Source organism: Pseudopodoces humilis, chromosome 25 (genome assembly GCF_049639895.1).
Source record: "Pseudopodoces humilis isolate 2021_Gansu_Grassland_sample_001 chromosome 25, ASM4963989v1, whole genome shotgun sequence".
Classification (NCBI taxonomy): Eukaryota; Metazoa; Chordata; class Aves; order Passeriformes; family Paridae; genus Pseudopodoces; species Pseudopodoces humilis.
Window position 1 is genome coordinate 5,078,009 of NC_142224.1, and position 25,450 is coordinate 5,103,458.

Consider the following 25,450-nt stretch of genomic DNA (forward strand, 5'->3'; position numbering starts at 1 on the left):
GCTGGAAGTGCTGCCAAAGCAAACCTGGCACGGGGCCCTTCTCTCGAAGGCATCCTCAGCCCAGCTCTGCCAAGGCCAGGGAGCAGGGGCCAGGCAGGGATGGGAAGGCTGGGCAAGGCCACACCGAGTGGGCAGGGATGCTCTGCCTGGAGGAAGGAGCATCCTCCAGCAGTGTGTGCTGTGAGCTTCTGCCTCTCCCCTGGAGGTCCTGGGTTTCCCCCAGCAGCTCAGAATTCCAACAGCTTTTGCTCAGCTGCTTGAGCAAGGAACAATGGGGAAAAGTCAGTGTCCAGCCAAGACCAGCAAGGTGCATCTCTGTGTCCCCCTGGGCACATCACCTCCACACACAGGGCAGGGAGGGCCTAAATGGCACTCCAGGGACCCCAAATTCACACTGTCCTTGTCCAATTGCTCAACAGAGGATGAGCTGGCTCTGTTCACAAGCCCAGGCTACTGGGCTGTATTCAAAAAAGGCCTGAGCAGGCAGCACACAGCCCTGGGGGAGGCAGCAAAACCCAGCCCCACAGCAGGAACACGAGTGCCAGAACTAAACCTGGCCTTCCACTGCCACCTCTGGGGAGCAGCACACTCCAGCGCCAGCTGCACAGTGCCAGGAGAGCCTGGCAGCTCCTCAGTGCCCACCTCCCACACTGCAGCTCTCCCAGTGCCCACCTCCCAGCACAGCACGGCTGGCAGGGAAAGGGCTGCACAGAAAACACACCACACACTGCTGGGCCTGGCAGCCCCACGTTTATTTCAATTGCCAAAAGACACTTTGCCCTAGCAGGAGCCCAAACCCCAATGTGGGGAGGACACCCAGGGGATGCCAAAAGCAGCAAGAAGCTCCCAGTGTCCCAGTGCTGCACTGGGACAGCACCTCCAGCACTGTCCTCCCTGAGACCAGTGCTGGCTGTGGGATCAGGGAGGCAAACACCAGCAGCAGCACCAGGTGAGACAGGACATGTGTGCAGGAAGTGCTGATGAAGGCATGATATCCCCTGGAGAAGGCATGGATGGGGCAGGACAGGCCTGCCAAGGGCCACACGTGTTCCCAGGGAAGAGGCTTCAGCACTAGTGTGTACTCCACACACCATCCTGCCTGGGGCACAGGCTCAGGAGGGCACAGCTGGTGACCACTCCACCCTGCCAGGCCTTGGCCAAACCTCCCAGAAGGGTGGGAGAAGCTTGATAGGCCCTAAATCCCAAAAGGAGAAGGCAGACAGCTCTTTCCAGCTCAGCTCACTTGATTCACACCTGGGAGATCTGTCCCTCCCCTATCCCCATGCTGACCAGCACCAGCAGCCAGCGAGGCTGGGCTGAAGACAAGCCCAGCCCTCTCCCCAAGCACTCCTCCTCCACCACCACCAAGGAGGTTTCAGCTCTCCTGCAGAGGCAGCCCCTCACACGATCTGGATTCCCAGCTCCTCAGCTGTTTTCTGCAGCCTGTCCATGACGTTCTCCTCCAGCTCCACAGCCAGGGGTGCCGTGCCCTGCTCCTCCGAGGCCGTGCTGGCCATCACGTAGTAGACAGTCTCGCTCTGGCCCTGCTCGTTGGTCCTGTTCACCACACGGATGATGGGGCTGCTTGTGGTGCCGGCTCCTTGCTCTGAGGAGGAGGAGGAGGCAGCTCCTGGCAAGGGGCTTGGCTGTGCTGGCTCAGGGCTGGGAGCAGAGCACAGGGCTGGGGGCACAGGCAGCTCAGAGATCCTGTTCTCTGCCAGGGCAGGGTTTGCTGGTGGCTCCAGAAGGATGCCCTGCAGGTTTCCCTCGCCCTCAGGCAGCACCACGCACTCGCTGGAGCCATCCAGAGCCTCCCCACGCTTCTCCCTGTCCTTGAGCAGCTGCTCTGTGAGCTCCACGCTCTCGTAGCGCACCAGCTGCAGCCTCATGTAGCCGTCCTCGTGCTCCCTGTACCTGGGCACAGACAGGAGGGGTCAGCCACGCACACTCCCCCTCCCAAGAGATGGGGAACAGCCAAGGAAAGGGCTCAACATCCAAGGTTTCAACCCCTGTGCTGCACAGATGGTATTCCAGCCCTTACTCCCACACCCCATGTGGCAGCTCCTGAGGTTTGTGCCAGGCTCAGTCACCTCCCAGCCCATCTCCCTCCACCACTGTTTCACTGGGAGCATTTCAAGTCCATCCTCTTCCCCTCCCAGCTTTCAGGCTCTGGAAACCCTTTGGAGTTTCCTAGAGAGGGTGCAGCAGAGGTTTCTGTCACAAGATTGATCTCTCTAGAGGGTGACACCTGGACCTGGCCCTTGCCAAGCTCAGAAGTGCCACCAGAGGCAGCAGCGATAGCACCACTGCCCTGGAGCTGCTCAGGTCCCACTGAGTGTTCACTGCCCAGTGCCTCCCAGCCTTGGGCAAAGGGTTTTGAACATATTTACAAACATCAGCACAGGGCAGGATGCAGCTCCAGCAGCGTCCTGCGCTGGAGAGGAGGTACTGAGGAGCTAAAGGTGAGCAGTACCTGAAGCGAGGATGTCCCGAGGGCCATTTGAACTGGTGCTTCTTCCTGAGGTGGACAGTGAGGTTGTTCCCCCGTGTGAAGCACTTGTCACACACGTGGCACTTGTACCGGGGCTCTGAGTCACCCTGAGGGACACAGAGACATCTCAGCACCCCACACGTGCAGGGAAGGAGACACAAAGTTCCCAGAGAAGATTCACATGGGCTATCATGAGCAATGCAAGCCCTGCTGCCTTCTCACCTCATGGACTTTCCTGTAGTGCAGTTTGATGGAGCAGAGGGACCGTGCAGAGAAGCTGCAGGCCTCGAACTCGCAGCGATACGCCGGCTCCTTGCTGTGTGTGTCCAGGTGCTTCCGCAGGTCAATGAGGTTCTTGCAGCTGGAAGCACAGAGTGAGGGGACAAAGCTGCAGCGCACACACACACACACACACACACACACACACACACACACACACAGAGGCCTCTGGGAGGTCTGGGGAGAGGGCCAGGCCCTGGCTCTCACCTGTAGTCACAGTAGTCACACTTGAAGGGGCGCTCCTCGCTGTGCCGGAAGCGGATGTGGTTGCGCAGCGAGGAGGGCAGCGGGCAGGTCATGTCACACAGGGGACACTTGTAGTGGTTCACTGTGCCAAGAACGGGGAGAAACGTCACCCCAGAGCAGGGCAGAGCACACAGCCCGCAGAGGCTGAGCTGGGAGCAGGGGCCTTCACTCACCGTGGTTCCTCATGTGGTCGCGGAGCAGCCTCTCCGTGGCAAACCTCTTGGAGCAGTGGGAGCACTGAAACCTCTGCTCTGCAGCAGCGGGGCAGGGAGGGGACAGGAGAGGTCAGGGCAGGGACAACAGCACAGAGAGAGCAGTGAGGAGGGGTGGCACAGGGGGCTGGAAACCCAGCTGTGCAGCCCTGGGGCCCCACAGGAGGGACAGCCTCTGATCCTGCCTCTGCAAGGAGACACCTCCTGGAGGACACGGCCTCAAGCTGGGCTGGGGGAGGCTCAGGTGGGACATCAGGAGGAATTTCGTCATGGAAAGGGTGACCAGATGCTGGAAGGGAGGTGGGAGAGCCCCGACCCCTGGTCAGCTGGCTGACAAGGTGAGGATCAATCACAGGCTGGACTCAATCCCAAAGGTCTTTTCCAATCTAAATTATTCTAAACACGGAATTCCGTGGCTCCCATCAGCCAGCAGAGAAGCCAGGCTGTTCCAAGCACACCCTGCCTTTGGCAGCTCCAGCAACTCAAATACCCAGCCCAGAACCCCCCAGCCCCTCCCTGCCCCCAGGGCTTACGGTCCAGGGCGCTCTGGCGGCGGATGTGGTCGAAGAACTTGGTGTTGTTGGCAAACATCCCCCCACAGGTGGGACAGGCCACCACCTTCTCCTGCGTGTGGCTGCGCAGGTGCTCCCGCAGCTTGCAGCGGCCCTTGAAACTGCAGTTGCAATCTGGGGAAGGACAGCAGAGCTGAGAGCCCTCCCACGGGACACAGAATAGCAGCTTCTTCGTCCTGTTTTGGCCAGCAAGGCTCCAAAATCGCCACAGAGCGGGGGAGATCTCCCCAGTGCAACCAGTGTGGTCCCCCCAAGCAGACAAGGTAATTAGACAAACACGGGAGAAATTAATTTAAAAAATCCAAATAAAAAATAAATCAGCTGTAGCCTTTTCTCCAAGGTACTGATTACATATAAATAGGAAGTTTTGTACTAAGCACTCAGCTGGATTCCCTGAAGGAAGTTTTGCGGGAATGTTTCACGGTTAAAACCACACACACCTATTTGTGAAGCTCAAGGGGCTCTCTGACTCCTGTTCCCTTGTACCACATTTGCCACCTCTCTGGAGAGGCCCTGCAGGCTCCCACAAACCTTTCCAGCCGCAGAGCACCACGTGGTTCTCCTTCCCTGCTGCCTTGTACTCGGAGCAGAAGCTGTGATCCTCCACGTGCCGGTAGAACCACTCGGGGTTGTCAAACGACCTCTGAGGGGAACAGGGACAGAGTGAAAGAGACCAAAACAAGCCCAGATGCTCCCACACAGCTCCAGGCAGAGCCAGCAGCGGTGCAGCTGTGCAGGAGTGCAGGAGATCTGCAGCACAGCAGCACCTCCTCTTTCCCACTGAGCACCCCGCTCTCACCTCACAGTACTCCCAGAGACACAGGAAGTTCTCCTGGATCTCAGGGATGATATTCCGGCTCTGGAAGTCCAGCTGGCAGTGGCTGACGTCTGCCTGGCTCTGCAGGGCCCTCAGCCCCCACTGCTTGAGCTTGGTGTGGTAGCAGTGGAAGTAGACGTGGCGCACCAGGCTGGCCGAGCTCTCCGGGGAGCAGAAGCCACAGTCCTGCCACAGGCACGTGAATTCCTCTGGAACACAAACAAAGCACTCCTCTGCAACACAGAAACACAGCTCCAAGGCTCTCTCAGGCAATTCTGCTCTCCAAGTCGCTTTACTCTCCAGGTAAAGCTCAAGTGTTGCAGGTGGACAAACACCAGGCGTGCTCTCCTGAGGTCCCAGCCCTGCAGCCCTGCTCTACTCAGGGAGAGGAGAAAAAAGGCCAGAAGCTGTCACTTGTCAGAAAAATCAGTGGTTTAGGTTGGAGAAACCCTCCAAGATCAGTGAGTCCCAGCTGTGCCTGATCCCCACCTTGTCCCCAGCCCAGAGCTCTGAGTGCCACCTCTTGGACTTCCTTGGGCACCTCCAGGGACGGGTACTCCAAACCTCCCTGGGCAGCCCCTGCCAAGGCCTGACCGCCCTTTCCATGAAGAAATGTCCAAGCTGAACGTCCCCCGGCACAACTTGACGATATTTTCCATGTCCTGCGTTGCTCCCTGGGAGCAGAGCCCGACCCTCCCGGGGCTGCCCCTCCTGTCAGGGACTTGTGCAGGGCCCCGCTGAGCCTCCTTTTCCCCAGCGCCTCACCCAGCGGGTCCACCTCGTCGCGGTGCTCGCCAGGGAGGTGCTCCTGCAGGTGCTGCGCCACGTGCCCGCAGAACTCCTCCATCCCCGAGGCCACGAAGGAGCACTGCTGCCACTCGCACTGCAGCACCACGGCTCCCTTACCGCCGGCACGGGCGGGCGGCATGGCCGGCGTTGCGCAGGGCCGCCCAGAGCTCCCGTCGCCGCCCGGAACCGGCCCCGAGCCCGGCGGGACCCGCGCGGTTCGGGGAGAGCGGGGCCGCGACCCCCGCCCCGCCGCCCCTCCGCCCGCCTCTGCCCCGCGGGGGACCCGGAACGCGGCGGACCGGGCCCGGCCGGCCGCCAATCACCGCGCAGGAAGCCGCTGGCTGCGCGCGCCGGCCGCGCCGCCCCGCCGGGAAGCAGCGCTGTGCCACACAGGTTCCCACGTTCTGTAGGGCCTCGGCATGAGTTCCAGATCGACTTCGGGAAAAGCCTCTCCCAGGAGCCGGGAGCGCTCTTCTCTGAAAAGAAGCCGTGGCTGCCCCATCCCTGGAAGTGTCCAAGGTGTTGGGCGGGGATTGGAGCAACCTGAGATAGTAGAAGGCGTCCCTGCCCATGGAGTGTGGAACAGGATGGGCTTTAACCTTCCAACCCAAACCATTCCATGGCTCCAAGTTGTTGGTGCTTCCAGAACAATTCCTTGCTTAACAAACAAGAGTCCTCACACTGAAAATCCATCCTGGCCAACACTGAACCCAGCTGTTCTGCAGCTCTTTGCTGGGAGATAATGCAACAAATTCTCTCTGCTCCTTCATCAGTGGACTCAATTAACACATGCTGACTGTCCCATCTGCTGTCCCAGGCTCTTTGGTACACAAAGCATAATCACAATTCCCAAAGTTTGCTTTGGCACAGATAAATGCCTTTTAAAAAGGGTTTTAAAGGCTTGAAACCCCTTTTTAAAAGGGGCTGTACAGAACGTGCCCAGAGCGTGTCGTGCCAGCACACAATGGCTTCTGCAAATCCCACCACACACTCCAGCTCTGCCCCGATGTGAATGGAAAACATGTGCCCAAATCCACCAAACTATCCAGAAAATCCGGGTGTGATCTGTGGGTTTGATGATTTCTGAAAAGAAAACACCAAGTAAGAGGTTTTCATCTCAAAGAAACCTGGCCGAGCTTTTGTTTTCTCTCTGTTTGGTCGTTTTCAATGTCATTGCTTTGCAGTCAGCACAGAAAACACCTGGATTGAGCAGACACGGAATGAGGCTGGGATTTAACCTGAATATCCTCACCAAAGTACAACAATATCCAGCCCAGGGTGCCAGGAGGCAGCTGGCAAACGCAGCCCAGTGCTGACAGAGCAAAACCAACTCCTTTTTGTGCCACTTTCCATCTGCCCCAGCCCACCTGGTGCTTCCTGCCCCTTCTGGCACCTGCCAGCCAAATCCCAGACACCTGGAAGGGCTGGAAAAGAATGGAAGGGCCAAAAAGAGAGATGTTTTTAGATAGAAATCCATCCACACATTGGGAAAGATTCTGCACACAGGGGTTTGAGTGTTCATGGTGCGGTGTCCTCCCTGTCCTGAGCAGGCAGAGAACCTGAGTGGTTCTCCAGGTTAAAAAAACTGGGAATTACTCGGGATGTTGTTCCAGATCTGCCTTGGCCAGCTGCTGCTGCTGCTCTTGGTACTTTATAGTTTCCTCAGAAGGGAATGAATAATTACACTTAAAAAATAATTACACTTTAAGAAAAAAACAACCCTTCCCCAGGAAGGCAGGCCATGTGAGAGGCCGAATTAATCTCCAGGCCAGCTCTGGGGAGAGCTCATGGAAGGAGCAGGAGGGCAGGATTTTACCTAATGGCCCCGCGAGCTGGCAGCAGACTCCACCAGGAGAGAGATTTAATTAGGAGCAGCATCCCGGCGCCAGGCTGCTCCTGCCCCTGCCAGACGAGCACAGCAACGCTGCACGAGGCCTGCTGCACAGCCCAGAGATCCTCTGTGCCTGCCATGCTGCAGGGAAAAGGCCAACAGCGAATCCAGCCTCAAAGCAGGATTTCAGTGGTTTTAAAGGCTTTAATTCCTTGGTTCAGATTGATGCCTTAGGATTTTAGCTTTTCTGTTTGTCATACATCTGTAATCCTGCCATTCCTCAGTGTGGAACTCCAAACTCCACACACACTGGGAGCTGCTGCTTCCCCACTTTGGGCAGACACAACAATTCCTCTCCAGGCCTGGCAATCAAGGACACCTCACTGCCTCAGGCCTGAGAGATGGAAACAAAAGGGAGTTGGGGGCAGCAAACTTGGGGGAAATTCCTTCATTCCCTGAAGCTGGAATTGGGAGATTAACCCCAATGTGCAAACAGACCAAACTTAGAAAAGTGTCAAAACTTGTGACATGTGGGGGCTTTGTCTGCCCTAAATGTACCTGATGGTCCTTCAATAAATAGATCTGCTTTTTATTCTCTGAATTTTGTCTGGATTCTTTGTTTAAGCATCAGGACATTGCACAATCACGTCTTGCTGCCCACAGAGGAGTGGCCATGGCAGTTCTGGCCACCAGAACCTTAAATCTGGGTCAGGAGCTCCTTTTCTGGCTGCTGTTCCCTCTCCTCAGTTGGTAACAGGGAGCCAAACCCAGGGATGCTCCTGCCCATCCCTCTCATGGATCTGGGACCCCCTCCCAGGTTCCCAAGCACAGTTTGAGTTGTGGAAAGCCCAGAGCAGCCTGTGGGGTCTCAGAAAGGCAGAATTCCTGCCCAAGTGAGGCCTTCAGCAGCTCGTGAGGATCTCACACTCCCACAGGAGAAGATGCTCATCCCAAGGCTTGTTTTTCCTGCCAGATTCCTCACCTGTGAGGAAATGGTTCCTCCCTGCAAGGCTTGCCAGCCTTGCACTTCACCCCGAGGTTTTTCTGTCCACAAACCTCTGGTTTTCATCCATGAAATGCCAGCTCAGACAGGAAGGAGGCTCCTGGGGAAGGACCCACACTGACCATGCAAAGTGGAGTGAAACACAGACCCAGGGATTTGCATTTAAGCAAATCCCAAGCGAGGTATGGTGCTAGAGACATCCCTAAACTCTAGAAAACCCATTTCCTCCAGGCTCAGCTGGAAGTTTCCCAGGGAATTATGAGCATAGGCTTCACTCTGCTCTGGGAAGCTCATGAGGGACAGATCTTCCCCAAATCCCTGCAGGATCCGGGAGCTGGGACTCATCAGCAGCACCAACAATGGAAACAGGTGAGTTCCAGCAGCTCAGATTTTCACAAGTTGAGACATATTCATGGCAATATCAGGGAAGGAACAAACTGTGATGTCCTTGGGCTCCTATTGAAAAAAAAAAAACACAGAAAAATTGTCTAAAATAGACATGTGACATCTTAAATGTCCCAAGAATTTAATAGTATCAATTAGCATGTTCTGCCTTCTCCAGACTGAATTTATATTCCTTCACAGTACAATTTTTTTAAATTTCTTTTTTTTTTTTTCTCAAAAGGCAGTTAGATCAAAGTGATGTGAAATTGGATTCAATTTGCTTGGAAATGATATAAACTCAGGCCTGAATTAGCATTTTCTTCCCCAGTGCTGCCAGTGGCAGAAGTTTTTAGTTGTTTTTTTGGTTTGTTTTTTTTTTTTTTTCTGAAGTTTTGACAGCTCTGCATCAGATGCCTCTGGATAATTCACTGGGAGCAGCAGGCTCAGTGGTGTGATAACTTCAGACCAGGGTTAGAGGGCTGAGAGTTGCTTAATTAAAGCAATTTTGGTGGAGGAATGACTGAGGATGTGAGTGAAGTGATTTCAAGAGCACAGAACAGAGTGTAAAAGCAGAGGGGCATGGAAGTGCTTTCCTAATGCCTTTAGACCACAGGAAAGGTGTCAGGAAAACACCTGCAGAGCATCAGACCTGCTGGAATTGCTCTGCCTGTGAGAGCTGATGTCCATTTCTGGCCACTTCTGTTGCTTTTTGCTACGAGACTCTCATCCTCACCTCATTTTTGGGAATCTCTCCCTTGCTTTGTGTTTGCTTTGTGCCTGGCCTTGGCTGGAGCTCTCTGGTCAGCACTCAAACACCAAAACAAAATTCCACTTGCCCAAATTTGCAGCTGCTATTACTCAAAAAAAAAAACCAAAACACCTATCTGGGGCAAGGCCAAGCCAGCAGTGTGTTGTTTAAACCTCTGTTGTTTAAACCTCTGTTGTTTAAACCCTCTCATCTCCCCTTGTGTGCGCACCTGGGGCCAAAATGCCACCAGAAACGGAGCCAAGGGACACATCCTGAAGAGGAGAAGAGCCAAAATGATAAATCCTAGAGATCAAACACATCATCTGTGCACTGGCAGTTTGTTCTCCCTCAGGAGAGCGTGGCTGTATGTTTTCCAAGGGATTAGCTTCAAAGTTAGGGAGATTTTTTTCCGGGATAATTCAATAAAAGCCCGTGTGGAAACTCCTCCCTGGCTCCACAGGTGCGAGCTCTGTGTTCAGGCCAGGATAAAAGAGTTGTCCCTGTCATTGTCCCTCAGCTCTCCATCTGTGCCAAAACCTCTGTGCTCAGCATCTCCCAGAATTCAGTCCAGGACAGGGAGAGGGCAGATGCCTCCCAGCTGTTTTCCAGGGCAAAAAAACAGGCCCAAACCCTCCAGGTGCCATGGCAGGGACACTTTGTGCCTTCCCAAAAACCGGGATGAAAACAGAGCCCCCAGGCACTTGCCTGTGTTTGCTATGAATTAAAAACAGGCTGAGCAGGCAGCTCCTTTCTCCTATGGAGGTTCAGAGGAGCCACTCCATCCATCCAAGGCATTTCCATGGGATCAGAGCTGTGCTGGGAGAGCCAGCAGCTCCACAAGGGCTGAACCCCTCTGCTGAAATCAGCAGTTAAACAGACATCTGCTGACCCAAAGGGGAAATGTGGGGTTCCCTTTGGAAAAACAAAAGCCCGAAACCACCAGGCAGGGAGGGATCTGCAGGGAAAGGATAGGACACATCAGCCTTTCCTCTGCTCTCACTGTCGGGCTCCTAAGGGATGATTTTCTATTAATAATTGCAGATTTCTATTTTTCCTCCCCGACTCGATGCACAGAGGTGATGAATTTGCTTCTTGCAGCTGCTCTGTGCTTTCCCTGAACTCTGCATTCCCTCAGCCCCTGCAGATTTTGGCAAACGGGTGTACCAAGGAGTGCGAGTGAAACACACGGTCAAGGATCTCCTGGCTGAAAAGCGATCCCGGCAGAGCAGCGGCTCCCGGTTCAGCGTGAGTCCCGTCCCCCCACCCCCTTTTTTAACCCCATCAAGTCACGACATCCCATTCTCTGCTTTAAAGAGCATTCGGGGCACTGCCACTGTTAACAGAACAGCAAAAACATTTGCAACACTAACGCTTGCCCCAAAACATCACTGATGGATCCTCGGTTTTTATATCTGTCAACCTTAAATGCCTCAAATTCCTTTTTAAATCATGGCAGTGATGTTAAATTCCTTTCTCCTTTCACATCCTACGTGTGACACCTTCCCAAGTCAACTTCCTTTTCCAAGCTGCACTTGGACAAGTCAGTGCCCTGAAAATAGCTGCTCTTCCCTGAATGCTGAGCTCCTTCCAGCTCCTCTCGCAGTGCCAGGGGAGCTGCAGGGATGTGATGGGCTGGAAAGAGGCCAAGCATCAGCTTGGAAGAGATGATTTCCTCTTAAAGTGGTTCTATGGCAACAGGAAACCCAAGTCCTACTACACTACATTGTTTTATTTCTCAATTGCCAGCCAGAAAAGCGAGGCTGTCCCCAGAAGGGGACATGATATTGTGATGCTGGGACGTGGTGGCATCCAGTGGCACAACAAATCCTTCCCTGGCTGCTCCTGGCACTCATCTTTGCTGGGCAGCAGCTCCTCCCTTCCAGGCTGGCTGGGAGCTCTGGGACACTGGCAGAGGAGGGGGAGCTGGAACTGTGTCCTGGAAGGAGAGAGAAGGAGCAGAGCCCCACATCACTGGCAGCAGGACACACAAATTGGGAGTTCTGATGCTTTTTTCCCCCAAAACTCATTTGCCTCCGGCTGAAGAGGCCTCACAGGGACTTACTTGCAAGTGTTTTTCTCGCTGTGACTTTCAGGCCCATTGACCCTGTGCAACAAAACAGGCAGGGAAAAAAAAACCAAACCAGGATTGGGAATCACCAAACCCAGCAAAATCCAGCCACAGATCCAACCCCACAGGCTCCAGCTGCTGCAGGAAGGCAGAAGCCCCATGAGCCATGGAGAGTCACTGTGGAGGACACACTCCCGGCAGGCAGACATTTAGGATGAGTTTTTTGGGGAGCAGCGGGAAGCAGCTGAGAAAACAGCTCCTGTTGATGATATCACCATTTACCTGCTCCCTCTCTGGAGGCGGCAGCTTCAACAGCCACAAAGGAAACCCACTGGAACTGTAAAATCCTCCTTGCTTTTATTGCCCTTGGCTTCGTGCTGCAGGGCCCAGCAGTTGTGCGTTTCTGTGTGACGCAAAACCAGCCCTGCTGCTCATTCCCTGCGAGAGACAAAAAATGATTGTGCAGGGCAAACATCCGTATTTGCTCGGACGTATCATGAAAAGAGCAGCTGGAAGCGCAGCTCTGTTTGTCTGGCAGAATATAACCCAGAATCAAAGCCAGGGGCAGATAACTGAACACCCCTCTGGCTGTTGATGATGCAGGGTAATTCAGCTGAATCTTTTGTTTGAGGGTGATCTTTGCTCCAGAAAAACAAAACAAAAAAATCCCTCGGCCCTGTTGTTGGTGCCAGGGGAGGCCTCTGGAGGAGGCCTGTGCTGAGCAGGGAAGGTCAGTGCTCAGCAGAGCAGAGCTTTGGGATGAGGTTTCAACAATTTCAACAATTTCCTGACAGCCAGGCCCTGCAGACATCGAGTGATGGGAAATCAGAGTGTGAGGAAACCCCCACAAAATCGGGCCCTCTGCCCTGGGCTTTAGGGAGGCTCTGGCTTTTCCTTTGCACAGGGATGAACCTGGAGCTGTTCTCTGCAGGGTGAAAGGGTTCCTGTCTTCTCTGAGGTGTGGAAGTGGACACCTGCACAGGTGAAGCACTGCAACGCTGTGGTTTAAAGAGAATCCATTGCTGAGTGAACAGCAGCACTCCCAGACCAGGGACACATTCAGCAGTGCCCAGCCCAGGCTCAGCTTCCCTGGAGAACTTTTATTCCTTCAGCTGCTCCACTACAGGCTGAGCCCAGAGAGGTGATGCCCTGAAGCCAAAGCACTGCCAAAGGGCAGGGCCAGGTCTTGAGCTGGATCCTTAAATTTAGGCAGATTTATAGGTGAATTAAGAGGCAGTGAAGCAGCAGAGCTCTCTGGAGAAATCCCAGCCAGGATCTGTGCCTGGCCATGGGCAGGGCAGGCTGAGGCCAAGCTTATCAACAGCTGGACACACTGTGGGCCCCAGGGAGGCTGAACAGACCTGCAGGAGATCCAGGCTGCCCGTTCCCATGGCAGGGAAAGGAAGGAAATGAACTAATGGGTCTCAATTAAAGCAAATAAGGAGCAAGGAAGGGAATGAACTGCAGGGCTCTGCTCTGATGAGGCCAAGGCTGGGCTGCAGCAGAGACTCCTGCACCCCAATTCGGGCAGGTAAAGCCCTGGCAGCTCCTGGCACCTCTGGGACTCTCCACCACAGGTGTGTACACACAGCCAGGCAGTTCCAGTGGCTGTTGAACAGACAGGATCAAAGATTAAATGCTCTGGTAATTGGAAATGATCCCTGCTGGAGGCTGCCAGCTGTGCCCAGGGACCTTCCAGTCCCTCCAGCAGAGCATCCCAGCTCCCATCACTGCAGCTCCTCGTCCTCTGGGCAGCATCTGGGACCTGGGTGCTGAGAGAGGACCTGGATTTGCATGTGATGGCTCTGACTGGGGACAGGTGCAAGCCCTGCCTGTGTGACACCAACGCTGTCCACAAGCCCAGGGGCTCCTTCCTGACACCTCCTGTCACCTCCTGTCACCTCTGCAGCCCCCGTGGCCTGGGCAGGCTCAGAGCTCATTTCCATGGTGGAGCTCGGAGCAGCTGCAACCCTTCCCTCAGCAGAAGGAAGTCCTCAGAGCTGGCAAATTTAATTCAAATCTAAACCTCTGAATTTGGTTGCCTGCTATGGCAGGAACCTCCTGTTTGCACTATGCAAACTGGACAGAGTGTGCCACCAGCAGTGGCCGGGGGACAGCAGAGCTGACAGCAACACAGCTGGGGGCTCTGCATTCCTGATCTGGGGGCTTGGAGCTCCCAAAACCAGGACTCAGTGGGATCCCAGAGGAGCAGATGCCTTTGCCAGGGTGCTTTGTAAGGAATTAAGCACTGGGAGCATCAGGGTCACTCCAGGGGTAATTCTCCTTTACCTGGGAACCAAGAGGAGAGGATGATGATTAATAACAATGTTATTATTATCATAACCATAGCTGTAGGATCCAAATAGGATCTAGGAACTCTCTTTCCACCCAGCTTGTGCTGCCAGGTAAAGCAGCTCTGGGGCAGCAGACCCAGCACAGCTGAGCTGGAACATGGGCTGGAATCTGCCCATTTTGGCCACTCAGGGGCTCAGATCTCACCTTGCCTGGTTTGTGCCAACACCAGAAGGACTCCTCAGCATCCTGCCTGCTTTGAGGGACCCTGTGGGACAGGAGGAAGAAGCCACTTATCTTGATACTCCTCCTCCTCTTATCAGCTCTGCACAAAACCTTCAAAATCTCTGCTTAGCCTACATCTGTTAATACCTCCGAGGAAATCATGGAGTTAAACCCTTCCCAGGCTCAAACAATGCACGTGAATTACACTCAGAGAGCTGCCTTGCTTTGGAAAGGCATTTTTTCAAACATCTCTTTATCTTTTGCAGGGCAGCACCAGCGCGGCGCAGTCACCCTTTGGCCAAATGCCAGGTGAGGTTTTCCCTCCGCTGATAAACACCTCCCATGTGGGTGGGAGGGCTGGCACAGCCCTGTCTGCTCTCCTGCACAGGATCTGAAACAAGCCCCGGAGCGGGGCCACCCCTCAGAGACAGCCCAGGAGGAAAGTAATTAAAAGAATCCAAAAAAGACATGAATAATTTCATATAAAATCCTCAAAGAGAGTAATTAAAGCAGTTCCCACCTCTTCTAGCAGAGGAGCCATACAGAATCCCTCCTTTTCCTCCTGCGTTTTCCCATTTTCCCTGGAGCTGGAGAGGGAAAGCACAAAATCAGGAGCTGACCTGTTTTATCCCTTGAGCTCTCGGGCAGGGAAAGCGGAGTGAGGCTGGAGCCTCCTCCCCAGGGGCTGTAGCAGAGCAAGGAAGAAGCACAGCCTAGCTGAGCTGACCTCGATCTCCCTGCCCTCCTATTTAAAGCTTCCCAAACACTTTTGGTTTGCTGCAGATGGAGCTCACCAGATGGAACCAAAGGCACCTCTGGGCTCACGCACCTGTGTCCAGGCAGGATGGATTCCTGGGTGATGCTGGAGAGAAAAGGACTCTGCTTTGCACCCCCAGAGGTGCCCATGGTTCTGTGGCAGCTGGTGGAATTTTCTTTACAGTTTCCCACCTTTTTTTCTGGCCCCCAGGCTCACCCACCCCGCCTGGTTTCTACGGCATCCGCAGATCCTTCCCAGCCGAGCTGGATTTCCACAGCACCAAGCAGTTTGTCAGTGATGTCTACTCCTCCCCTCTGGGCTCCAAGCCCTTCTCCTGTGACTCCTCTTCCCCCCAGGGCTACCCAGCACTCCTGGAGCCCTATCTCAGCGAGCAGTTCGGGGATCACCGTGCTCCTCCTCTCCCAGCTGGCACCAGCTCCTTCTTCAACCCTCCGGCTGTGCCTCCTCTCCTGCCATCGTTCCCCAGCGACACGGGGCCCTTCCTGCTCGTGAGTGGCTCATCGTTCTGTGCCCCAGGGCAAGGTCACCCCATTTAAATATGGGTTTCAGTCACGGGGGGAAGGATGTGGCTGTCACAGGAGCAGCCATGGCAGGTGGGCAAGGGCTCTGGGGGAAGATTTTTCTCTTTGGTTCCATCTGATTGTTCCCTCTTCCTGTTGGAGACATCCTTGGAGACAGCCCACTCTGCCCTGAGCTGGACCCTGCTCCCAGGCACAGGGTGGGATTGCTGGGGTGTCCTGTGCAGGGCCAGGATTTAATGATCCTGGTGGGTCCCTCCAACTCGGGTTACTTGTTCCATGATTTTATGAAACTCTCCCTCCCTGAGTTTCTAGAAACAGCCTTTGGTGACTGCAGGCTGTTGTCTGTCCCTATCCCAGGTGCCAGCTCCACTCACAGCCCCACCACAGAGCTCCTGGATCCCGCAGGATCAGGGCTGGTCAGCCCTACTGATGCAGGCCCTGCCCACTGCTGACAGGGTGGATGTTTCCTTGCACAGTTAGAACACCAAACACCGCTCCAGAGCCACAGAAACCCTTTGGGCGTTCCCAGGGGTGGATATTCCATTACCTCCAGGACAGCCTTTTGTTCCTAAGGGTTTTCCTTGCCTTCTCTCCCTGTTTCCCTGCAGAGAGAGCCCTGGGAGCAGACCTCACCCGAGAGCCTCAGCCAGTCTGACAGTGCCTGCTCCGACCCTCTGCAGGCGCTCCCTGCCAGCTCCAGCTGCCTGTCCCTGCCCGAATCCGGAGGTGTTTCCCCATTCCGAGGCTCAAGTTGGAGCCCAGCCATCCCTGGAGCCCAGCCCTACCCTCTGCACCCCCTTGAAGACGTCCACTACTCGCCCAGCTACGCTGCCAGCTCGCCCTACAGCTTGTCCCCGTTCATGGCCGTGGCCAACGAGCCCTCCAGGATGAGCCACCTGTGCCCGGAGCAGCCCTCGGAGCCACCACACCTTCCCGACCACTCTGCATGGGCTAAAGAGGATGGAAGTGCCCTCTGGGAGACTTATGAAGGCAGGAGAACTTATTGAGGAGAGAGAAGAGCTGGAGGAAAGATAAACAGACCATTATTGAAGCAGGTTTTGAATTACTGAATTATTGAAGCTCTTTCCTAAACTGCTCCTTCAAACGTGATGCTTTGTGCTCTGGTTAGAAATGCAATCATTGGACACGCCACAATTAGCTCAGAGTGGTGCCTTGTGAAAGGCATTTCCCCCTGTCCCACCGTGCCACAAGTAAAACACCCAGCCTGAAAAATGTCTGCGCACCGCAGGTTTTTCCTACCAACAAGGGTCCCTTCTCAGAGGGCTTTTTCCAGCCGTAATGGTTCGGAGGTTCTTTAGGGTGCGGGCACTGCCCTGGCTGCTGACCCGAGCCCGAGGTGGCCACCGCGGCCACCTGCAGAGCTCCCAAGCCCCCTCCCCTCCATCCCTTCTGTCCTGCAGGAGCGCGGAGCCCCCTCCCTGCCCGGAGTTCCAGCCCCGGGCACTCTCCGGGGCCCGTGGCCACTAGAGGTAGCTCTGCACACACGAACACACCGATCTGGGGGAGCCCTGACCGAGGCAGCACATCCCGGCTGCTTTGTCCCAGGGAGGAGCTCACCCCCTTTGCCCCAGCTCGCCCCCAAGCCTGGCACCCACAGCACCAGGAACAAGAGGCTCTGGAGCATTCCAGCCCCTGGCAGTGTGGAGGGATGAGACGCCTTAAATCCCTCCTTGCTTTTTCTCCCCAAATCCTGGGGCTGGTGGGGCCTTTGAAGCCTTCCCAGCACCTTCTGCTCCCACGAGTGGCAGGTTTGGAGCCTCCTGGGGTGGCCCCTGCCCATCCAGAGCTGTTCCCCGATCACTTCAGGGTGTGTGCAGCTTTCCCGGCCCCACAGCCAGCCCTGCCGCTCCCAAACCTGAGTCCAGCTCGGCTCCAGAGCTGGCAGCACGGCCAGGCTGAATCCCAGTGACCACCACAGCTATTCCTTCTGCCAGGGGCTGCTGTGAGCAGGGCCACCAGGCTGCTGTGGCTGTGCTGCCATCAGGCTCTCAGGGAGAAGCAGGAACAGGGTTTTGAGCTGCCTTGAAAGTGTTTGACCCACTCAGGCAGGGGTTTTTATCAGCCTGGAAATGCTGTGAAGCCCTGAGCACAGCCAGAACTCAGCTGTCTGGTGTTTCCCAAAGGCATCCAGCTCTTCCAGGGCTGGAGCTGGGCAGCCTGCAGGCTCTGCTCTCTGCTTTCCAGGCTAAACATCATCCCTGCAGCCTGCCCGGGCTGCAGCACCCACAGCAGCTCCAGGAGGGAGCAGCCCAAGTAGGGGCAAGGTCTCAGATCCCAAATTCCTTGGTGAGCCCCCTTTCCCCGCCCAGCACATTCCTTTGTGCTCCGGGCCAGGTGGGCTCCTCTCCTGCTGGGATGTGTCCCTATAAAGCTGTCCCAGACAAGGCTTGGCCTACCAGGAGCTGCAGGGGCACATTTCAGAGCCAGGAATGGCCTCACTCCCCGCAGAAATCAAGTGTTATTTGTTCAACTTAAAGGAAAAGAAAAGATTCGGCCGTGACAACAGCCAGCCTGAGCTGCTGGTAGATGATTAACAGCCTGGCCTGCTCTCTGTCTTGACTCCCTGCCCGTGGCAGAGGCTGTGGTCCCCAGGGAAAAGCTTAAAGGCAGCCTAAAAAACCAGTTACAGCAGTGCTGTGAAGGGATGGTCACCCCAAAAGTCTGAGCCACACACTGAACCCCATGCCTGCAGCTCCCAGGGCAGGCCAGCACTGAGGCTTGTGAGGAAAAGGCTGATTTGTGCAGCATAGACAAACAGCCTGAACTGGGGGAAAACACAAATAAACTCCAGTGTGAGCCCAGCATCCAGGCAGAGGGAGGGAATGCTGTGGGAAGAAGGGGGGTTCAGGTAACTTCAGCCATGTGGGTGCCCAGGGCAGCCTCTTTGTTAGGCCACACCTGCCCGCTGCCATTTTGGCCCCAAACCCTCAGAATTTAGCCTTAAAACGTGAAAAAATGTGCAAAAAGCAAAACAGACCCTTGCAGAGTGCTCAGTGCAGGTAGCAAATGAAATATGAGAGGGCTGGAGCCCAGCCTGTGCATCTGAGGGAAAAACACTGAGCTGGTTTGGAGGCATCTGCTTCATTCAGGGAAAGATGGATAAAACCCTGCAAATGTCCCAAAAGCAAAGGGTGGGGAGGGTGACCCCACCAAATCCTATTCCCCCAGACCCTCTGCTAGATGGGGATGTGCTCAGTTTCACAAAAAGATAGCCCATTTTGTGGAGCCTTTGAATATTCAAATTGAAAGTATCGCGCAATCATTGATTGTCAAATCATTGGTTTCTAGAGGTTTTAAATACTTGGCATTAGGAGAGAAAAACTCAAACTTATACCCGTAGGGATAAAACAATAATATTGTCGGGATCCACCTGCCATTGCCACCAGGCAGGCAGGTCCCTTCCGCCCCAAATTTCGAGCCTGACTCCTCTGGCCCCCTTGGGCAGCTTGTGGGGCCGGGGCCGGGGCCACCTCTGCTGCTGCTCCGGGCACCTGCGGAGGTGCTGCCCGCTCCGGCTCGGGATGTCCGGTAAGCCCCGCTCTGTCCCCCCGCCGGCCCCCGACACCCCGCTCCGGGGCGCTTTCGGGGTTCGCCGGGGACACCTCGCCAGCCGGGCGATCCCGCCTGCCAAGGCAGGAGGGAGCGGGGAGGGCGGGGAGGAGGGAGGGAGGAGGCAGGGAAGGATCGGCTGCTGCCCGGCTCGGCACGGGGCTCCGCGGGCACCGAGCGGCGCTCCCGCCGGGCTGGATGTGCTGCGACCCCCGCCCGGGGGGTGACAGGGGACCCCGCAGCTCCGGGTGCCCTCCCCGCACCTCTGGGTGCCCTCTCTGCATCTCTGGGTGCCCTTCCCACATCTCTGGGTGCCCTTCCCACATCTCTGGGTGCCCTCCCCGCACACTCTGCCCCCGGCCGTGCTGCTCCTGAATCCCAACCCCACTCCCCGACCCCGAGTCCACCCCCTGTCCCTGTCACCCTACTCCCAGCCCACCCTCAGCACCATCACTCTGCCCCTGGATCCCAGCACCCTGCCCTTGCCCCCCAGACCACCCTCACCACCCTGCGCCTTCCACCCCAACCCCAGCCCTGCCTGTCCTTGTCACCCTGCTCCTGATTGCCCACCTGCCCTGGTCACCTTGTGCCCACCCTTGCCAGCCCTGTCACCCTGAGCCCAGAGCCATCCCTGCTCCCTGCCCACCCTCACCATCCCATCCTTGACCCTGCTAGAAGAGGCTGCTACCTCAGAGCCCTCCCTGGCCGCAGGGTCTGGTAACCGGCATGTTCTCCTTAAATCCCACCCTTCCCTCCCCTCATTTTCCCCATCTTTAGTTTATGGAACAGAAACAAAACACCAAAACGTGAGATGAACTCACGTTCATGAGATTAGCTCAGCCCTGTCACCTCTCTGGAGGGACCTGTCACAGCTTGTCCCCACCCAGAGCACCACGGGGGCACAGGGAGGGCTGGCAGAGGTCACAGCAGAAGAGGACAGTGCCTGCAGTGCAGGATTCCCTGGCTGTGTGGGCAGAACCTGCAAAGCCAGTGTTGTTTTTGTGCCAGCATCTCCTGGCACTGTGCAGCCGCCTTGGAGAAGGTGTTCCGTGTCCAGAGGTGGCACTGGAAGGCCGGGTTTTGCTCTGGCACTGCTGTTCCCCTGCTGGGAGTTTATTTTTGGTGCCTCCTTCAGGGCTGTCTGCTCCCTGCTCTGGCACTTTTTGAGTGCAGAGGCCAGTCTGGGTGTGTTTCCTTTTATTGTGTGATTTGGATTAAAACACCAGCAGAAAGTTAGGACAGAAAAAACTGCCAGAGGATCTGAGTGTTTTACCATGAGTTCAACAAGTGAAAGTGGTTTTTCAGAAGAAGTAAATTCTTTATCATTTCCTGTCCTAAAAATCCCTCATCAGGTAGTGACTCATTGGTTTTGGCTAGATTAAACACACCCTAAATTCTTGTTTGAAATAAATAGGGCTTGTACACGAGTAGAATAAAGAGATAATGTAGGCTTTGCAAGAAAGCAGTCGTTTTATTGGTGTTTTGTTTAGTTCTCTGAATAACCACCCACATATTGCCATTGTTTTATTCTTGGGCTTCATCTGCCAGATGAAGCACTTCCCACATTTATTTTCAGGTCCTGAGAGAGGCAAATATGTCAGGAATTTAAATGAATCCAACAGCAGCACCAGATGGAGCTTGGTATTGGGCAGGCTGGAGCTTGGTATTGGGAAAGCTGGAAGGGGGGCAGGGGGAAGAAGGAGATAGAGAAGAATAAAACATGTGGTTATTAAATATTATCAACAGCAAGATTTTCATGAGTGTCTGCTTGTCCCAAGCTGGAATAGAAGGTGTTAAAGGGGGCTGTGGGTGTGATTGGAAACAGAGACCAATTAGTCATGTTAGGTCTAATTGTCCTCTAACTGAAAACCTGCTGGATTTGCTGTCTGCCCCGAGATTCTCCCTCCTTGCAAAGTGTTCTTCCACAAATTCTTCCAGGAAAGCCCAAGGTGTACCAAGGTGTGAGGGTGAAGATCACAGTCAAGGAGTTGCTGCAGCAGAGGAGAGCACGACAAGCAGCCACCAGTTCAGCAGTGAGTAAAAATATTGTGGTGTTTGCTTTGTACCTTCTCTTTTAATGTGTTTTTTTTTTTTTTTTTTTTGCCAAGACTGTAATCTCTGGGCCAAAATCTGAGTGTAACTGGCTGGTGAGGATGGGGGAAAAGAACATTCAGCCAGAGTAGCTGCAGCAGTGTCCTTAAGGAGTGAGAATCTGAGGAATGCAGGGAGAAAACAGAGCTGCTGCTCCAAAAAAGTCACTCCCTCTGGGATGGAAGGTTCACCTGGGCAGCCCCATCCCTTCTGGAGGAGGGGATGGAGCTCTGTGTGCACAAACACATGCACATTCCCCCTCATTCCCTCTTCCAGCCTTTGTAGGATTCCTCCAGCTCCAGCCACTCCAGGGATTTGCATAAAGAGCTTGGCAAATCATTATTTCTTCCTGGTTCATGACTTTGCAGCTCTTGAAGCCTTTCAGATTTCAGCCTCTGCACCTTGTTGCAGCTGATTGCACAAAAATCAGCCAGGGAGCCAGGGGCAGAGAGGTCTGGGTGAAGAGAATTGTCAGGTTTTGGAAACGCTGGGTCACTCCTCCCCACCAGCAGCAGCCTCTTCATCCCAGCCAGGTGTCCCAGGGCTGCGTGGAACCGGTTTTCACTTCCCACAATCACTTGACACAACCCCTGTGGTGCCCACAGAGGAAAAAGTGAAAAGTGGCAGTGAGGGAAGTCACCTCGGTGACCTGCACAAGGTATGGCCTGCCCCAAAACCCCCGAGGCTTCGGGCTGGCAGGATGGGCGCTGGGAAAAGCTCAGCCTGGCGACTCCATCTCTGTCTGCCTTGTCACATCTGCACCAGGGGAAAAAGGCACTCTCAGCCCAGAAGAGCCACTGTTTAAGGAATTAAATGCACGGGATGTGCTAGGAAGTTGTTGCCAGGGAAATGAGCTGCTCACTCGAGAGCATCTTGAATGAAGGAAGGGCTGTATGAACTAAAATGGGGGGAAAAAAATCCAACAGTATTTGTACTTGCAGAGTAAAATCCTGGCCCTCAAGCATCAAAACTCCTGTTGCTTTTGGGGTAGATTTCTCCCTTCCAGCAGGTCAGGTTCCTAGAAGTGGTTGATCTGTCTTGCTTCAGCTTCCAACATTCCTTAAAAAATGAAGCTGTCCCTTTCCAAGGAGCACTGCCAGAGCTGGCTCTCAAACGGCATAAATCCAGTCTGATGGGATACCTGCAGTGGTCTTTAGTTAATTACTCACTCTCAGTAATATCCATCCCTACGAATTCCTTGGGATTCCCTCCACTGTGGAATTCACGCTCCCGAAATTAACACGCATTCGTTTCAGCGTCAGCTCCGTAGAATCGGGAATGCAGCAAAAAGAGCCCCTCAGGTTCAGGGGCTTCACACCAGCTCAGTGCTCTGGTTCCCAGCGCTGTCACCTGGAAAAATGGTGTTACGCACATTAATCTCATGTTCTGTCAGTGCTGGGGAGGTTTCCCCAGCCACAGCTATGAGGGAAATAAGGTTTATTTCAAGAGTTTGTTCGACTCACCTTGCTCTGTGCCACAGCTCCTCTCTTTCCCTTCTCTTCGCTCAGGTTTCCTGGGGCAGCAGCAGCGGCATCCAGTTTGCAGAGTCCGTGTCTCCGCCTCACCCAGGTTGGTACAAATCCCATCCACACGACCCTTCCTGCCCCATTCCCAAATTTTCCCACAGCCCCGAGCCTTCCCAGCCCTTGTTTGAGGCTGGCACCACCCGTGGTGTGGCAAATCAGCACCGCAAGCAGCCCGTGGGATGCAGATGAGGAGCTCAGGAGCGCACTCCTTCCTAGAGGTTATTCTTCCCAAGGAATTGCATCCCCTTCGGGAAGGGGTGCTCATCCCTAGGGAATAACATCACCTTCCCCAGGCTGTGGGTGCCACTGAGGGTCAGAGTGCCCTGGAGCACCTGGCTGAGTTCTGTTCTCTTCCCCCTCTCCTGCCGGCACCCATAGGAGTGAGAGAAATACCAGATTTTCAACACCACCAAGAGTTTCCTCCTCCTGCCTGCGAATATCCAAGGAAAAGGGGGAAGGGGTGAGGGGAGGGGCACTTTGGGCTCACAGATCCTTCAATTATCCCCAGCCAAAGCACAGAGGAAAGGCTGGGCAGGTGTGAGAGCACACATTGCATGGACAAGGAAATTGTTAACTCATCGATAGCTGGGAATCCATTTGCTTATGTTAACAAAGAAACGTGAGACATGCCACAGCTGACATGCCAAAGCCTTTTCAGGCTGGAAAGTCTCCATCAGTTTATGTATTTTGGGTGTTTCTCACTCCCCACAGCCAGCTAAACACTGCCACCTTTGACCCTGCAATGTGCACTTCAGACCTGTGCCCTTCACGTGGACAGGGCTTAAACCATGTTTGAACTCAGTGTGAAAAGATAATAATTCTGAAAAGCCAGATCTGCTGTGAGCTTTCCAGGAACTCACCCTTTGGCCAGTAACAGGACGTGGTCACAGTGCCACATCATCCCTGGCTTGCTCCATTTGTTCTGCTCACAAGTTTGTCTCCTGCCTGGCTGTTTGCAGGAGAGAAAAAGCAAATTATCCTCCTGTTATGCCCTTTTTCCTGCAGGTGTAGCTGCCCTGGGTCTGGGGATGTGCAAAGGCACATCTGCCAGGCTGGGAAGCAGAAATCACTGCCTGGCATCTTCTGGGGCCAGCAGGTCAAGAGTCTGAGGGGAATTTCCAGCTGGATCCCTGTCCAAAATGCCTGGGGCCAGAAGGGTTTCCAGCATTTAAAGATCTTTATAGCTGAGGGGGGCTGGATTCCCTGAGTTATTCATGTGCTTTTGAGCATCTCCCTCCTGGCTTCTGCTTTCCTACAAAATTCACCTTGCCCTTGAAGGGCCTGTTTTAATGTCTAAATTCACAGGGTTACCGAGCACAGGAGAGCACTGAAACCTGGCCTGGGGCAGCACCTGCCCTCTGTGAAGACAGACACTGATTAATTTGCTGCTGGCTGCTTTCCTTTCTCTCCTAGAACCTGTTGAAGCAGAACCCATCCCTCCTGTGCCCAGCTGCTGCCCGTCCTGGCAGTTTTCCAGCTGCCTTTCCTGTGAGGAAAGCCCTGGGTACCTGGAGCAGCTGATAGATTCCTGCCTCCAGGAGCCACCCTCGGAGCCAGCCTTCAGTGCCCTGCAGCCCTCCTCACACTACACCCCAGACACCTTCCAGCCAGTCCAGCTCTGCTTCAGCCAGGGCCTGGTGAGCTTTGGGACCCAGGGGAGCAGCCACAGGTGTCCCCAAAGGGAAAGGGAGTCACATCCTGGGGCAGAACAGAGGCAGTGTGGGAATCTGGCTGCTTTTAGGAACCTGGGATGCTCATGGGCTCTGAATGCTTTCCCATGGGGAGCCCCAAATACACTGGGTGGGGCTGCAGGATGGGGAATGTCTCTTCTAGAGGTCCTGTAGATTTTCTGCAAATAGCAGCACAGTTCCTGCTAGGGATTTAGGGATTTCTGTAGGGATACCTTACAGAAACTGCCTTTGGGTTTAGACCTCCAAGATCTCCCTGGGCAGCCAGACCCCTCTGAGAACGGCTGAGAGATTCTGGCTGCTGGCCACATTTCCCTGAAATCTCATTTTTTTCCCTTTTTCTTTTCCCCTCTCTCTCAAACTCCAGGCTGCCAGCTCTCCCAGCTCAGCCGACCTGCCCAGCCCATGGAACTCCAGCTGCTCTCCCCCTCAGCTCTCCCCCCTGACCCCGCTGCCCCCCAGCCCGCCCTCAGCTCTGGACACCAAACCCCACAGCTGTCCCGTGGAGGAGTGGCCCTGCCACCCCCCCTGCCCCTTCCCCAGCCCAGCCTGCTGCTGCACAGCCTGCGGCCCCCAGACCATGGACAGCAGGGGCCAGCACTGCTTCCCCTGCCCCAGCACGGACTGCCTGGAACTCCTGCCAGCCCTGGCCGAGGACTTCCTCAGGAGGGACAGGAGCTGTGACATTTGCTACAGCTAATGGGACTGTGGTTTCACACATCCACTCTATCCAAAGCAGATTAAATTGCCCATGAACTATGCAAAGTTCTGCTGCCTAACAGAGTCCAGTTTATTCTTCACTACTTACACGTTTTTTTACACGATGCTGTCACTACATTAATCTCGGGTCAGGGGTGTTTTGTTGTTGTTGTGGTGGTTTGGTGGGGTTTTTTCCCTGGTTTTATTTTCGTTGTTGCTGTTTTTTAAATAAATCTGAAGCTGCCTTATCAAACACTTGTCATTAAACCAGCTCTTTTTGATACAAATAAATCACTTGGTGCAAATGCTGAAGCCTGGTCATTTTTCATGTGTTAAAGAGTGTTTTTCTCTCCTGCTGTTGATCCAGGCTGCTGCCCCTGCTCTCACAGAGGTGAGGATGAGATTTTGAGCAGCCTGTTCAAGAAAGGTCTCACTCACCCTTTCCAGCAGATACAAAGCCCATTTTTAATCTAGCTTTTCCCAGAGTGTGTGCACTCTGAACACCAGCTCTGAGCTGGATCTGCAGCTCCCCACCTCTGGCTGCCCTGGTGACATTTCCCAGTGGCTCTGGCAGAAAAGGAAAGCTGCTGTTTGCCACACCAGCCCAGGCTTTAGCCCAC

The 25,450-nt window shown here is 54.6% G+C and overlaps 3 protein-coding genes across 3 annotated transcripts; 2 read left to right on the top strand and 1 right to left on the bottom strand.

The window, feature by feature from the left end:
* Positions 1–731: 731 nt before the first annotated feature.
* On the bottom strand, positions 732–5,646 carry HINFP (histone H4 transcription factor). Its single transcript, XM_005531055.3, has 9 exons — positions 5,383–5,646; positions 4,600–4,826; positions 4,332–4,443; positions 3,762–3,914; positions 3,190–3,267; positions 2,978–3,098; positions 2,714–2,852; positions 2,474–2,598; positions 732–1,914 (listed from the first exon to the last, which is right to left on the bottom strand). The coding sequence occupies exons 1-9, from the start codon at positions 5,543–5,545 to the stop codon at positions 1,401–1,403; spliced, it is 1,632 nt and encodes a 543-aa protein (XP_005531112.1). The 5' UTR covers positions 5,546–5,646; the 3' UTR covers positions 732–1,400.
* Positions 5,647–8,490: 2,844 nt separating this feature from the next.
* POU2AF2 (POU class 2 homeobox associating factor 2) lies at positions 8,491–16,263 on the top strand. Its single transcript, XM_014259785.2, has 5 exons — positions 8,491–8,609; positions 10,508–10,617; positions 14,224–14,266; positions 14,925–15,223; positions 15,865–16,263. The coding sequence occupies exons 1-5, from the start codon at positions 8,600–8,602 to the stop codon at positions 16,261–16,263; spliced, it is 861 nt and encodes a 286-aa protein (XP_014115260.1). The 5' UTR covers positions 8,491–8,599.
* Positions 16,264–18,637: 2,374 nt separating this feature from the next.
* Positions 18,638–25,006, top strand: POU2AF3 (POU class 2 homeobox associating factor 3). Its single transcript, XM_088066852.1, has 5 exons — positions 18,638–18,805; positions 20,765–20,859; positions 22,426–22,486; positions 23,857–24,080; positions 24,499–25,006. Exons 1-5 carry the CDS (start codon positions 18,799–18,801, stop codon positions 24,829–24,831), a joined length of 720 nt encoding a protein of 239 aa, XP_087922978.1. The 5' UTR covers positions 18,638–18,798; the 3' UTR covers positions 24,832–25,006.
* Positions 25,007–25,450: the final 444 nt, after the last annotated feature.